The sequence below is a fragment of the Nerophis lumbriciformis genome, linkage group LG13, assembly GCF_033978685.3.
Source record: "Nerophis lumbriciformis linkage group LG13, RoL_Nlum_v2.1, whole genome shotgun sequence".
In the NCBI taxonomy this organism is placed as follows: domain Eukaryota; kingdom Metazoa; phylum Chordata; class Actinopteri; order Syngnathiformes; family Syngnathidae; genus Nerophis; species Nerophis lumbriciformis.
Window position 1 is genome coordinate 29217901 of NC_084560.2, and position 15189 is coordinate 29233089.

The window sequence follows — 15189 nt, forward strand, 5'->3', positions numbered from 1 at the left end:
AATAAAGTTAAAGTTAAAGTACCACTGATAGTCACACACACACTAGGTGTGGTGAAATTACCCTCTGCATTTGACCCATCCCTTTTTTCCACCACCTGGGAGGTGAGGGGAGCAGTGAGCAGCAGAGGTGGCTGCGCTCGGGAATCATTTTGGTGATTTAACCCCCAGTTCCAACCCTTGATGCTGAGTATGGAGTAATAACTACCGGTACAATAGTATGTTTCCTTCACTAATCGTGTTACAAAAATAGTCAGTTAGGATAATACAAAATGTTGATATTGGAGAATAAAACCTTAAAAACCTTTTTTTTATTGAATCAAAAATTATAAAGAAGAACCTGCTACCCAACAATTCCCATGACAGGTTGTGAACAAACATGTGAAAAGGGGTCAGATTAAATCAACTCTCCTGCTTCCCACTCTTTTTTTGGACATGCTGAAATGTAAAATTGTAAATTTGTATGCATTTTCGAAATAAATACCAAAACCAAAGAAACATTTTTTTTAACAAGCTACCCATTCAAAATCATGTTATTTTTGTTTTCAACGAAGATTTTTTTTTGTATTGGCTGTATAAAATAAATGGGTTAATTTACACCGCGTTCTTAGCGCAAATTAAATTAAGAAAAAAAATAATGTATTTTTTAAAATAAAAAAAATTACATTTGTAAAAATTGTATTAAAACTAATTATTTAATGCATTTGTTCATTTAAAAATATTTTTTAATTATTTACATATGTATTTATTAAATACTAAATTATTAATACAAAACATAATATTTATTTTAATATTATCTTTTTTTTTTAGACTTTAATGTCAACAATCCTGTCTTGAATTCGCATTTTCCTCACAATTTCAGCTGAAGTTTTGCCTTGGCTGAAACTTTTAGTGTGATTTATAATTACAGGTGCCCCTCATTCTTCTTCATTGTTGTTGTTTGTTAGCGGGTCTAGTTTTTATAGTTGAACAGTCGGGATGTTGACATTGAAAACCGACCGCCTCAAACCAAACTGATACTGTGCAGTGGGAAAGCGGCAGGAGATCTCTCTAACCTTTCAACTGGTAAATAGAGGGCCTGCCTTTGGCTATTCAGTGTGAATACTTTCTCTGGCTGCATCGATCAATAACCCCCCCAACCACCCCTTCAGCTTGTGGGCCTACAACACACAAAAGACAACCCCTCAGAGACGCTCACAATCCCCCTATTTGCCCATCTTTCTCTGTTAGAGCCCTATGTCCATTCTTCAGCATCCATACAATGCAAGGAAGTAAGTGATGAGAGTCAGGGGGGTCATCAGCTGCAAGGAAGCCTCCGTGTCCAATAAGTGGTGCTTGAGTGTGAAATTCAGTCGTGGTCAAAAGTGTACATACACTTGTAAAGAACATAATGTCATGGCTGTCTTGAGTTTCCAATAATTTCTACAACTCCTATTTTTTTGTGATAGAGTGATTGGAGCACATACTTGTTGGTCACAAAAAACATTCATGAAGTTTGGTTCTTTTATGAATTTATTATGGTTCTACTGAAAATGTGACCAAATCTGCTAGGTCAAAGGTATACATACAACAATGTTCATATTTGGTTACATGTCCCTTGGCAAGTTTCACTGCAATAAGGCGCTTTTGGATTAAAGGTCTCACCTTTTCTCCTCCAAACATCCATCCATCCATTTTCTAATTGCTGGTGTTGTGGCCAAACAGCTCAATTTCTGTTTCATCTGACCACAGAACTTTCCTCCCGAAGGTCTTATCTTTGTCCATGTGGTGTCAGATGAAACAAAAATTGAGCAATATACCCAGAAATATGTTTGGAGGAGAAAAGGTGAGACCTTTTAATCCCAAGAAAACCATTCCTACCGTCAATCATGGTGGTGATAGTATTATACTCTGGGCCTGTTTTGCTGCTAATGGAACTGGTGCTTTACAGACAGTAAATGGGACAATGAAAAAGGAGGATTACCTCCAAATTCTTCAGGACAACTTAAAATCATCAGCCCGGAGGTTGGGTCTTGGGCGCAGTTGGGTGTTCCAACAGGACAATGACCCCAAACACACGTCAAAAGTGGTAAAGGAATGGCTAAATCAGGCTAGAATTAGGGTTTTAGAATGGCCTTCCCAAAGTCCTGACTTAAATGTGTGTACTATGCTGAAGAAACAAGTCCATGTCAGAAAACCCAACAAATTTAGCTGAACTGTACCAATTTTGTCAAGAGGAGTGGTCAATATTTCAAGCAGAAGCTTGTGGATGGCTATCAAAAGCGCCTTATTGCAGTGAAAACTTGCCAAATATGTATACTTTTGACACAGTCACATTTTCAGTAGACCCATAATAAATTCACAAAAGAACCAAACTTCATTAATGTTATTTGTGACCAACAAGTATGTCCTCCAATCACTCTAGCACAAAAAAATAAGAGTTGTAGAAATTATTGGAAACTCAAGACAGCCATGACATTATGTTCTTTACAAGTGTATGTCAACTTTTGACCACCACTGTATATCTGCTTAAATGGAACACTCTTAATTCCTCACGTCAAGACAGAAATACAGTTATGGTGGAAGATCATTCACCTTGGTTTACAGTAGGTACTTTTTTTTTATACCCAGATATTGCTGCATCAGATCACATAGCCGACTTGTTGTTGAATGGAGAGACCATTTGGCTGCAGAGGCTGAAGGACCCTTCCACTCCTTTGCTCTCCACGGACCAACGTGACGACACCGGATCAAATGACTTCAGTACCCCGGTCAAGAAGCTGTGAGTGACTGTGGAACATGTACATGTCTCTTTCCCCGCTCCGGTTTCTCATAAACTTTGATGGACCCTTCACATTTTATTACAGGAGCTTATCTAGCGTATCTAAGCTGCTGCTGAAATGTAAGGGACGTACTCACTCTTGTGAGACGCCGTAACTTCCATTTTCTCCTTGCGTGATATAGAAGTTATATACGATATAAATTATATAAATTTGGCCGCTAATAAAGATTTTAATAGTATCGTTATATCGTAATAATGTATGTTGATTAAACAAACAAAGGCTCCTAATTTAGCTGCTGACATATGCAGTAACATATTGTGTCATTTATCATTCTATTATTTTGTCAACATTATTAAGGACAAGCGGTAGAAAATGTATTATTAATCTACTTGTTCATTTACTGTTAATATCTGCTTACTTTTTCTTTTAGCATGTTCTATCTACACTTCTATTAAAATGTAATAATCACTTATTCTTCTGTTGTTTGATACTTTACATTAGTTTTGGATGTTACCACAAATTTGGGTATCAATCCGATACCAAGTCGTTACAGGATCATACATTGGTCATATTCGAAGTCCTCATGTGTCCAGGGACATATTTCCTGTGTTTATAAACATAATATACGTTTTAAAATGTAAGACTCTTGTAAGACGCTGTAACTTCCATTTTTCCTTGCGCGATATAGAAGATATATACGATATCAATTATACCAATTTGGCCGCTAATAAAGATTTTAATAGTATCGTTATATCGTGATAATGTATGTTGATGACCCAGTCTGGCAGAGTCCCACAAATTTGGTAGCGACAAGCAAACAAACACACTGTAGCATTCTCGCTCGTGGCTAACGTCCCTCCACAGTTCAGCAAAGCCACGTCTAAGTCAGTTACCCTCCCCTCTATCGTGGCAAATAAAGTATTTTTCTCTCTTACAAGTGTCATCCCGGAGGAGGAGAAATAGCTAAACATGCAACACTACACACCGTAGGACGATATGCTAACCGCTAAGCTATCAATCAATCAATCAATCAATCAATGTTTATTTATATAGCCCTAAATCACAAGTGTCTCAAAGGGCTGCACAAGCCACAACGACATCCTCGGTACAGAGCCCACATAAGGGCAAGGAAAAACTCACCCCAATGGGAAAAAGCTAAAGCCCTTGAATACAAACAAAGGTGGATCGATCGATACAAATATCAACGGTAACAATACCAAGTAAATTATCAGCATATGGTTGATACTACAGTTGTTAGATCAATGTTTTGTTATTATTAAAAAATCTGCTGTCGTGTTTGTTATTGTTTACAAACTCAGGAAATAATTCCCTGGACACAGAAGGGCTTTAAGGGAAAAAAACTTTTTAGAGCAGAGCCAATGGTAGGAAATTATGTTAATATTTAATTGTTTTTGTCGGATTATAATTGTAATAAAAATTAAAATCATCCAATGATCTTGAAAATTTGAAGTATCAATATCAGCCTTGGTATGACCAATACTGCCACTGTAACTACTTGGTATTGGATCGATACTTAAATTTGTAATATCTCCTTAACTAAGGGTTCTTAATCTTTTTGCCCTCAGGGCCCAACTTTTCCACTACAGAGGGGCCCGGGACCCACTCAAATATTAATAATGAATTAGTAATCTTACTTTTGATTTTAATAGTATTCAATAATTGTATCTAACCTTCTTACAGTTTAACAGGATAAACCTTATCAAATGGTATGAAACCAGTCACAAAGATTATTATCAAGACTTAGGTCAGGCTAATTACAAATTAAATACTAATTGAATATACTGCAAAATAAGGGACTCAAAAAACTGATGAAAAATAAATGTACATTGAAAAATAAATGTACAGAGTGTTAGAATAAATGCATTCCAACTAAATTAATATTAAATAATTATAGTATATATGTTTCTTTAAAAAACTGTCAATAAAATTAAAGTGCAAATGATAATAAAGCTTCATCACTTGAGTCATAATTTTTACGCTTAAAAAACTTCTGTATAACTTAAGCTCCAAACTTCTTCTGTTTGATGTTGTCATTACTGTCACAAGTGGTGGAAAGATGTATTACAACTGAATACTGCTAAGGCACCACAGTTGAGAAACAGATCATTTTTGGCCCTATGGTTAAGAAACACTGGCCTAAAACTAATGTAAAGTATCCAAACAAGAGAAGAATAGGTTTTTATTACATTTTAACATGAGTGTAGATAGAAACATGTTACAACAGAAAGTAACCAGATATTAACAGTAAATTCGCAAGTAGACTGATACCAAATTTTGAGAAAATAATACAACTGGAAATGACACAGTAAATTACCGCTTATGTCAACAGCCAAATTAGGAGCTTTTGTCACCCGTTTTGAAATGGTTATATTATCATTTCTATGCCAAATAATATATTGTGATATATTGTGCAATATAGATTTTAGCTCATATCGCCCATCCCTACTTTCTACCCAATAGGAACCATTTTAGGCTCCCCATCGCAAAAAGAGACAACCTCCTGGAGAAGTGGGCGATGTTCAGAGAAGCGAGCGGGGGCCTCAGTCGGCAGCCATCACTGGATAACGTCCTCGACGGCCCCTTCAGCTCAGGAACAAGCAAACTGGAGCAGGTAAAACTTCTTTGGTAAATCAGCCCCAGAGGTTTTTTTTTGTTTATCAAGTGCAGCTTTTTTGTTATCTAATGTAACAGTATGACAAATTCACAACACTGGTATTGAGAATAAAATGATCATGGTTATCATCAATTGAATAGCTTAGTTGCTCCGGCAGCAATGTGTATATAATATAACAACAACATACCTTTTCAGAGTCTGTCGCTGTTCTATGAAAACTCTTTTTTTTTTTTTTTTTTTAAACAAAACATTATGGCAAAGAAAAATCTATTAATTAGACGTGTCGTTTTATTAGCCGCAGGGTTCAAAGCTTGAACAAAAAGTAGTGGCTTATAGTCCGGAAAATATGGCACTTTTCCAGGAAATGAGCAGCATCACCGAGTTTATCGAAGTGGGGTTATCAATTACAGTTTTACGATCATTTTAATTCATAATGGTAATACTAATTGTTGGGAGTTTTGCTGCCGTTTATCATTAACACTGGTAAATCCATGATCTTAACATTGGCTGAAAAATGTGTCTCTCTCACATCAATGCTCTATAGAAATCTTCATAAATGTTATGATCCCACATAGAAGTTTGGACTTTGTTCGTTATTTTTGGGTGTTTTTGTACTTTCTAGTTTTTGTGTTGTATTTCCTAAATTTTCTATTTTAGCGCAATTGTTTTCACTTGGTAAATAGGTCATCTTTCTGGTTCACCTGTTGGCGCTGGATAATGGCATTGTGTCACTGTTTGTCTTTCTGCTGCATGCCTACTCTGCACTAGCCTGCTGTTTGCTACCGTTTTTGTTATTTTCTCAGAAATTAACTCTTTTACTGTACATGCACGTCGCCATCTATCTCTCTGCATCCTGGGCTCGCGACTAGCTCAGCCATGTACAACTGTGACAATAAACAATTGGAATATAGGCCGGGGGTTACATTATGGTTGTCTACAAACATGCGTTTCTATTTTCCCAAAGTCTTTATTCTAGTGCAGGGGTGTGAAACGTCCGGATCAGAACCGCAAACAGGTTTTATCCGGCCCGCGGGATGAGTTCGCTAAGTATAAAAATTAACCTGAAATCTTTGAATGAAACAAACTGCTGTTCTAAATGTGTCCACTGGATGTCGCAATAGCAATTATTTGTATCTTTGTAGACAATGTTTCATATGTACAAAATAAACCACATGATGTTAGTAGTCGTCGTTCTATTTCAGACCCAGGGGGATCCATATCACAGAAAAATAATCCATACAACAATAAAACCCAAATAAAAGAAATACAAGCAGAATTAAGAAAATTAAAAAAAACTTGTGTAAAAATAAAATAAATTAAAAACACCAGCAAACAGGCTTACTCGCCAATGTTTCCACAGACCGGATGAAAATTTGACAGAACTGAGAGTCGGGTTCGTCAGATCATTAATTACATTGTTGTCTGACTCAACTGCCCTACACATGAACCTGTACATGAGATGACGTAAAGTGGCAGAGCAGGTGGGGACCCCAATACTGACAAACGCAAGTACATCAGTCGAGGAAAATTATCAAACTACATAAATAACATACTGTAATTTGATTTTGATATTTTTTTTATCTTGATAGATTGAAAATTAACACCAACGAGTTGACTGATGAACATTATCACATAATTTATTCTGAAAATATAAATAACGACAATTAAAGATAGATCACTATTAACCGCAACACGTAAGTGTAAAAAAACAACAACATTATGATTTGTACATTTTATGAATGTGCTTGTTCTATTTTTAAACAAAGAAAACAATCTGAAGTTGTCTTTATTTTTAAGTTATCGTGCCGTAATTTTACCACTTGGGAGTAGATTTTTCTGCATGTGGCCCCCGATCTAAAATTAGTTTGACACCCTTGCTCTAGTAGTTACTTGTAGTGTCAAACTGCACCACAGTATACTGAGAGGCCACACTCATACACTATTGACCTGGATATAAGATGCTATATTTCCCTTTAAACATAAAAAGTATCATATACCCAGCGGGGTAGATTATCTTAGTCTACAACCATGCATTCCAACTTTAACAGTGCCTTTATTTTGCTACTTTATTGTGATGTCCGCACCGTAATACACTGAGAGTACCGTTATACTAAAAGACTGAACATGACTTTCTTAGAAAAAAACTATTTTCTGTATTTGATCATTTGTACATAAATGGTTCTTGAAACAGAGTGTCCGTTTATATTACGAGGCTAATGCAGACTTAACGTTTTAGCTTGCTGTTCTCCACAGGTGAAGCTGATGCCTCCCGCCCCCAATGATGACCTGGCGTCTCTCAGCGAGCTGACAGACAGCAGCCTCCTCTACGAGATGCAGAAGCGTTTCGGCAATGACCAAATTTATGTAAGTCTCAATTATTCCACCTTATTTTTTTGTGTCGATCCAAGAGTGCGTAACCACTATAGATGGTTGCACAATCCATACTGCTGACAATGACAACATCAATATCATTTTGATCGATAGGGGGAAAATCCATTACTATATTTCAGGTTAAAATTGCCCTCATCTACCACAATTGCCCAATTTTCACATGAATGCTATTTCTTCCACTTCTGTAAAACTAGATTGTGGCCCATATCCATCCACTGGGACATCACGCTTTAAAGCAGTACATACACACTCTTTGTGAAATGAAAGTGTGTGTTTTATGGTGGAGGCCCAGCAGGGGTAAATGGTTGGAAGAGGAGATAAATGCCATTTAATGTGTGTGATCAGGGAGGACAGCAATGCCAGATAGAATGCTGCAATCACGCAGACGTGGCAGCGCACTTGACGCAAGAGACTGTAATTTCACCAGCAGGAGCGGAGGACACGCTTATGTGTTTTGTTTCACACTTAAAACACTCAGTCATATGCAAATTATATCTGACATATTTACCCATTGGTGTTTATAAAGGACATTTTAAGACACAATCGCATTGAAAGGCAGTGCCTTACCATATCCACTTTTTTTTTCGCAATAAGTTTTCTCAGTTTAATACAGAGTAGTTATTTCATTGTGATAAACGTATGTGTATATATATATATACATATATATATATATATATATATATGTGTATATGTGTATATTAGGGATGTCCGATAATGGCTTTTTGCCGATATTCCGATATTGTCCAACTCTTTAATTACCGATACCGATATCAACCGATACCGATATCAACCGATACCGATATCAACAGATATATGCAGTCGTGGAATTAACACATTATTATGCCTAATTTGGACAACCAGGTATGGTGAAGATAAGGTACTTTTTAAAAAAAATGTATAAAATAAGATAAATAAATTAAAAACATTTTTTTGAATAAAAAAGAAAGTAAAACAATATAAAAACAGTTACATAGAAACTAGTAATTAATGAAAATTAGTAAAATTAACTGTTAAAGGTTAGTACTATTAGTGGACCAGCAGCACGCACAATCATGTGTGCTTACGGACTGTATCCCTTGCAGACTGTATTGATATATATTGACATATAATGTAGGAACCAGAATATTAATAACAGAAAGAAACAACCCTTTTGTGTGAATGAGGGGAGGGAGGTTTTTTGGGTTGGTGCACTAATTGTAAGTGTATCTTGTGCTTTTTATGTTGATTTAATAAAAATAAAAAAAAAATAAAAAAGATACCGATAATAAAAAAAACGATACCGATAATTTACGATATTACATTTTAACGCATTTATCGGCCGAATAATATCGGCAGGCCGATATTATCGGACATCCCTAGTATATATATATATATATATATATATATATATATATATATATATATATATATATATATATATATGTATATATATATATATATATATATACACATATACTGTATGTATATACGTTAGGTCAAGAAAAAACACAGAGGCTATTTCCTCACTTCAAGCCTGTTTCACAGGTTTCCCTGCTCTTCAGGGGATTTTTGGAGCCTTGAGTACTGACCAATACCGACATTAATCCAATACGATATCAGCACAAATTCTAGTACATACATATTATTTTGTAGTTTGGTATGTTCGAAAAGGTTTGATTAATTGAAGTTACTCAGAACAGTGGTAGGTATGAAAAACACTCACCTTATAGAAGACTTATGCTTTTGAAGTTGAATTTTTTTTAATTAGTCTTTTTTTAAAACACCTAGTGTTCATAATAATTCATTAAATTAAGGACTTTACGCAAGAAGTTGAATGATGCGGACACGTTTGTTACTGGATACTTTTTATCACACTTTTATCTTGAAGACCTGTTTGTGTAAGTAATATGCAACTATAAATATTTGATACTTGTTTATATTGACAAATGTGCTGTTTTAGACAAAAATGTTGTTCAATTAAGGACACGTATTCTGTTTGAATAGTTTGTGCTATTGTGTGCTTAGTTGTAGTGTAGCTGCGAGTTCCTAGTAGCCTATAGCCTCCCATGTTTGCCTTTTGTAAATGACTTAACTAACATACACGAAAAGACAAGCCTTGTTAAGTTAAATACTAGGTGTGGCGAAATTATTCTCTGGTGTGTTTCTTGGATGACATTGAGATGGTAACTGGCTGTCGAACTTGTGTTTGCACAAGTAAATATTGGAGATTTTAGATGCAAGCTGAAATCAGCCGATACTTTTTTGTTTATGCTGATATCGGACCGTTAATAAATATCAATATCAAATCGGGAAACCCCTACTATTTTCTAATAGGAAGAATGAATAATAAAGAATGTAAAAAAGTAGACAGACCGGAAAGAAAATGAAAATAAGAAAAATAAAATAGTGTTAACAATGAGTTAATACATCAAAAATAAATACTAATGAATATAGAATTAATTAAATTGAAATGAATAAAATGATTAAAGAAAAAAAGTATTACCATACGTACAGGGGTAAAAACAGACTAAAATACATTATACTGTATAACCGTTGCTAACATGAAATCTAAAAATATATGTCAGTGTTTTATTGTACACTGCCATGTGAAGAGAAAGAAAGAAAAACTGTAGTGTTTTTTTATTGATTAAATTGTTTTCTTATACATGGCATATCTACCAATTGTCTTCGTATAAAAACACCCCCTTGGACAGCGATGGAGTGTGGACAAAGGATGCTCCATATGCTCTCAGCAGGGTGTCAAAGATGGTGCTTTGATGAGAGTTCTTTCTCCTGTTGCCAGCATAGATGAGAGATCAGTATACTACAAAAAAAAAAAAAAATTATATATATATATATATATATATATAAAACCCTCCGTCCCCTGAGGAGAGCAGCAATCTGAGCTGGGGGACGATATCAGCCATCATTAACAATGGTTGAGGTGTTATTTACCATTCCTGGTAACCTTGTCTAAAAAGCATGCCAGTGAATATTCTCTTTTATCCAGGTTTTTTTTTGTATCTCACTGCATGGAATTGATGGAAACTGGACTGTTCAGGTTGTCTTGGACGACGTTTCACCTCTCATCTGAGCAGGCCTCCTCAGTTCTCGTTCAAAGGCTAGATGAGATGGTGCAGGATCCAAAGTTAAAAAAAGAGTTTTAGACTTAAAATGTTCATGTCGTCAACCTTGAACCAGCAATTTTTTTAGCTCGACTAGCTCTCAAATGATCAATGTTCCCTCTAATTTTTCATGCGTGTGAGCAAACGCACAAACTCCCTGAGCATTCAGTGGAGCACATGTGAGCAACGTCAGACGTGCACACTGTGGCCACACCAGCGTCACACCTGTCCCAAACCTGACATCATAACAATTTAAATGTTTTATTAAAATAATTTTGTGATATAAGTGATTTTGCCCTCTTACAATGACAATAACAAAAATACATGTTTTTCATGACCTATGTGCTAGTATTGTATGTCTTGCTGCGAGTCCTGCCTTTAAAAGAAATGTTACCCCTTTCAGAGATTACATTTAGTTCCTGTAACTTTCTGTCTGTAAAATACATCTTTTTATTAGCATTTATGAAATCTAGTGACAATATTTCATGAATAATATCCTTAGATTAACATTCTTAATAAATGGCAGTAAAATAAGCACACATCTGATTGTGGAGTCAGAGTGTTAAAACCTGGCATATACACATTGTGTGGCGTTGGGGTTGTCCGACTTTTTGTGTGGCCATAAACGCAGCACTGGCTAAGTGCCATGAGTGCTTGTGTTGGTGCAGGTGAGAGAGCGAGCGGCTTCTGTTGAAACGACGGATGATAACGTTGGTTTAAGCCTGGTTTGTATGGCAGAAAATTACCAGTTTTATAGATAAAAGGTTTTTTTACTCATGTTTTTGGTGTGGTTACAAACAGTTTTGCTCAACAAAGTGATTGATGGAATTCCTGTCCGTAAAGTGTCTCGACAGACGATAATTGAACTGTGTTGACAAAGATTGTTTTATTCATAGGGGCCACTCTTGTTGTCACCTGTCACTTACAGAGTTGCATTGCAAAATCAAACAGAATAAATTGTAATGTGTTTATTTTGTTTAAAGTTCAGATGGGATTTTTGATTTCCTGCGCGGCATTAATTTGCTGTGCGCAGAGGACGCGTGAGCGGTGCGCAATTGCACAGGCGCGCACCTTAGAGGGAACGTTGCAAATAACCGATGGGAGTCTTTGTAAGAGACTCTTATTTTAAAAGCTCCCAACTGTGTGTTATTTTTTGAAAGGGCCGCAGGGTCTCTAAGTGTACATCAAATGCTGTCTTTATTGACACGTGATCATCCCTAAAGTCATCTTTGCTGTTTAACCTCGCATTGTTCTTCCTTTACAGCAGGGGTGCCAAACGTACGGCCCGAGGGCCGGATCAGGCCCGCGAACAGGTTTAATCCGGCCCGCGGGATGAGTTTACTAAGTATAAAAATGTACCTGAAATTTTTGAATGAGTGAAACTGCTGTTCTAAATGTGTCCACTGGATGTCGCAATAGCAATTCTTTGTATCTTTGTAGATTATGCTACATATGTGCAAAATAAACCACATGATGTTAGTACATCAGACGAGGAAAATGATACATACTGTAATTTGATTTTGATATAATTTTTTTTATCTTAATGGATTGAAAATTAACACCAATGAGTTGACTGATGAACATTATCACATAATTTATTCAGAAAATATAAATAACGACAAATAAAGGTAGAATACTATTAATCGCAACGTGTAAGGGTAAAAAACAACAACATTATGATTTGTGCTTTTTCAGAATGTGCTTGTTCTATTTTTCAACAAAGAAAATAATCTGAAGTTGTCTTTATTTTTATGTTATCGTGCCGTGATTTTACCAGTCCGGCCCACTTGGGAGTAGATTTTTCTCCATGTGGCCCCCGATCTAAAATGAGTTTGACACCCCTGCTTTACAGCATGTGTTCCCCGAACATATTGCCTTAAAGATGACCATAGCTGTTTTCTCTTTATTTGTGTGCAGACTTATATTGGACACATTCTTTTGTTGGTCAACCCAAACAAAGAGCTGCCCATCTACTCCACTTTGGTAAGCTTTTTTAATTGACTTACTGTAAGTGGTATTATTAGACTTGCAGAATGCACAGTCTTCTAATGTTCAATTTGCCTGTTTTGGACCATATAAACGCAATGTTGGACGACCAATACACTGCACATTACAAATTCCACTATAATGGATGCTGGCTGAATAATAAGAGACATAAACATGTGGAATGGACCTTGTGGCTGATAAATAATGCAGTCTTCCTGTCAACGATACACAGCCTGACTGTGCATAAAGCATTAAGGGTGCAGCAACGATGTTTGTACAGATACTGAAAAACTAATCATTTGTTTTATAATATCCATCAGCCAATGAGTCAACTTTATTTCAAAGTTGCAATAAAAATCCACATTCCTCATGAAAACACATAGAAGGTCAGTATGATATTGCAGTATTGTCAAAAAAAAAAAAAAAAAAGATTACCGTACTCAAGTACTACTTATTTGAGTTAAAGTCCCAACAATCGTCACACACCCACTATGTGGTGAAATGTGTACTCTGCATTTGACCCATCCCCATGTTCACCCCCTGTGAGGTGAGGAGAGCAGTGAGCAGCAGCGTGCACCGCGCTTGGGAATCATTTTGGTGATTTAACCCCCAATTCCAGCCCTTGATGCTGAGTGCCAAGCAGGGAGGTAGTGGGTTCCATTTTTATAGTATTTGGTATGACTCGGCCAGGGTTTGCACTCACAACCTTCCAGACTCAGGGCAGACACTAACCACAAGTCAACTGAGCTGCTGTCTGAACTTATGTTAAGGATAGACCGACTTACTATTAATAAACACAACATAATGCTCAAATGTTGTAATCCGATTTATCACTACCAAGATCAATCAATCACTCAATCAAAGTTTATTTATATAATCCTAAGTCAAGTGTCTCAAAGAGCTGCACAAGCCACAACGACATCCTCGGTTCAGATCCCACATCAGGGCAAGGAAAAACTCAACCCAATGGGCTCCAATGAGAAACCACGAAGGAGAGGGGGGCAGAGCAGAAAAGAGACGGCAGATCAACTGGTCTAAAAGGGGGGTCTATTTAAAGCATACTTGCCAACCCTCCCGGATGTTCCGGGAGACTCCCGAGATTCAGCGCCTCTCCCGAAAACCTCCCGGGACAAATTTTCTCCCGAAAATCTCCCGAAATTCAGGCGGAGCTGGAGGCCACGCCCCCTCCAGCTACATGCGGACCTGAGTGACGTGTCGACAGCGGCCAGCCTGTTCTCATGTCCGCTTTCCCACAATATAAACAGCGAGCCTGCCCAATCACGTTATAACTGTAGAATGATCGAGGGCGAGTTCTTGGTTTCTTATGTGGGTTTATTGTTAGGCAGTTTCATTAACATCCTCCCAGCGCGGTAACACACAACAACAGCAGTCACGTTTTCGTCTACCGTAAAGCAGTTCGTCTGCCGTAAACAGCCATGTTGTGACACTCTTAAACAGGACAATACTGCCATCTACTATACATGCATATGTGACAATAACATCTAGGGCTTTTAGAGAGTGCAGTGCACAACTGCTGTACTATATATATATATATTTGTATATATATATATGTATATATATGAAATACTTGAGTATTTATTATATATAACCAACCACGCTCCCCGCCCCAACCGCGCCCCTCGCCCCACCCCCCACCCCCTACCTCCCGAAATCGGAGGTCTCAAGGTTGGCAAGTATGATTTAAAGGCTAGAGTATACAAATGAGTTTTAAGATGGGACTTAAAAGATGTATTTAAACTGCAAAGTAAAAAGTAAAACAACAAAAAAAACATATACACTGTGGTGGCCTCTGCGATGTTCCACGCCATCGTCTGCTGGGGTGGGGGGAGCATGGCCAGAGGCAGGAGCAGACCCAACAAAGAGAGCCGACTCCACCCTCGGCCGCCCACCAACTCTCGGCCAGTCTCCAGTCCGCATGGATGAGCGAGAATATGTCTAAGGAGACCGAGGTGTCCGATACCTGCTCATTCAGCCAAAACACCCGTCCGTCCCGGCGCTCAGCGCCAGCTCCGCAGCCCTGTCTCTTCATCCGCATCTCCTCCAGTCTCTCCAAACGGACTCTGGTGTGGCAGAGACCCAGCAGCTGGTCTCCATGGCCAAAAGGCTCCCGGGAGGCAGATCCAGAAGTTCACAAAAAAGCACCGCAGAAGTCACGAAAGTGCCACCCCTTGTCACACAGTCCCAAAGGGTCCCGAACCAAAAGGCAAAAAAAAACACATGAAAACAAGAAGGAAACATTGGGAACACAAAAAGATGACACAAGAGCACAGAGCTCCTGCCAACAGCAGCCATT

General features: G+C 37.4%; 1 protein-coding gene across 6 annotated transcripts in view; it reads left to right on the forward strand.

Annotated features, from left to right (window-relative positions):
- The window catches only part of myo16 (myosin XVI), a 257282-nt gene that overhangs the window by 119090 nt on the left and 123003 nt on the right, over positions 1 to 15189 (forward strand). For all 6 annotated transcript variants that reach the window (XM_061971132.1, XM_061971135.1, XM_061971134.1 and 3 more), the window contains 4 exons: positions 2608 to 2758; positions 5241 to 5391; positions 7648 to 7758; positions 12807 to 12872. In XM_061971132.1, coding sequence (XP_061827116.1) covers positions 2608 to 2758; positions 5241 to 5391; positions 7648 to 7758; positions 12807 to 12872 — 479 coding nt within the window. The remainder of the gene's footprint in view (positions 1 to 2607; positions 2759 to 5240; positions 5392 to 7647; positions 7759 to 12806; positions 12873 to 15189) is intronic.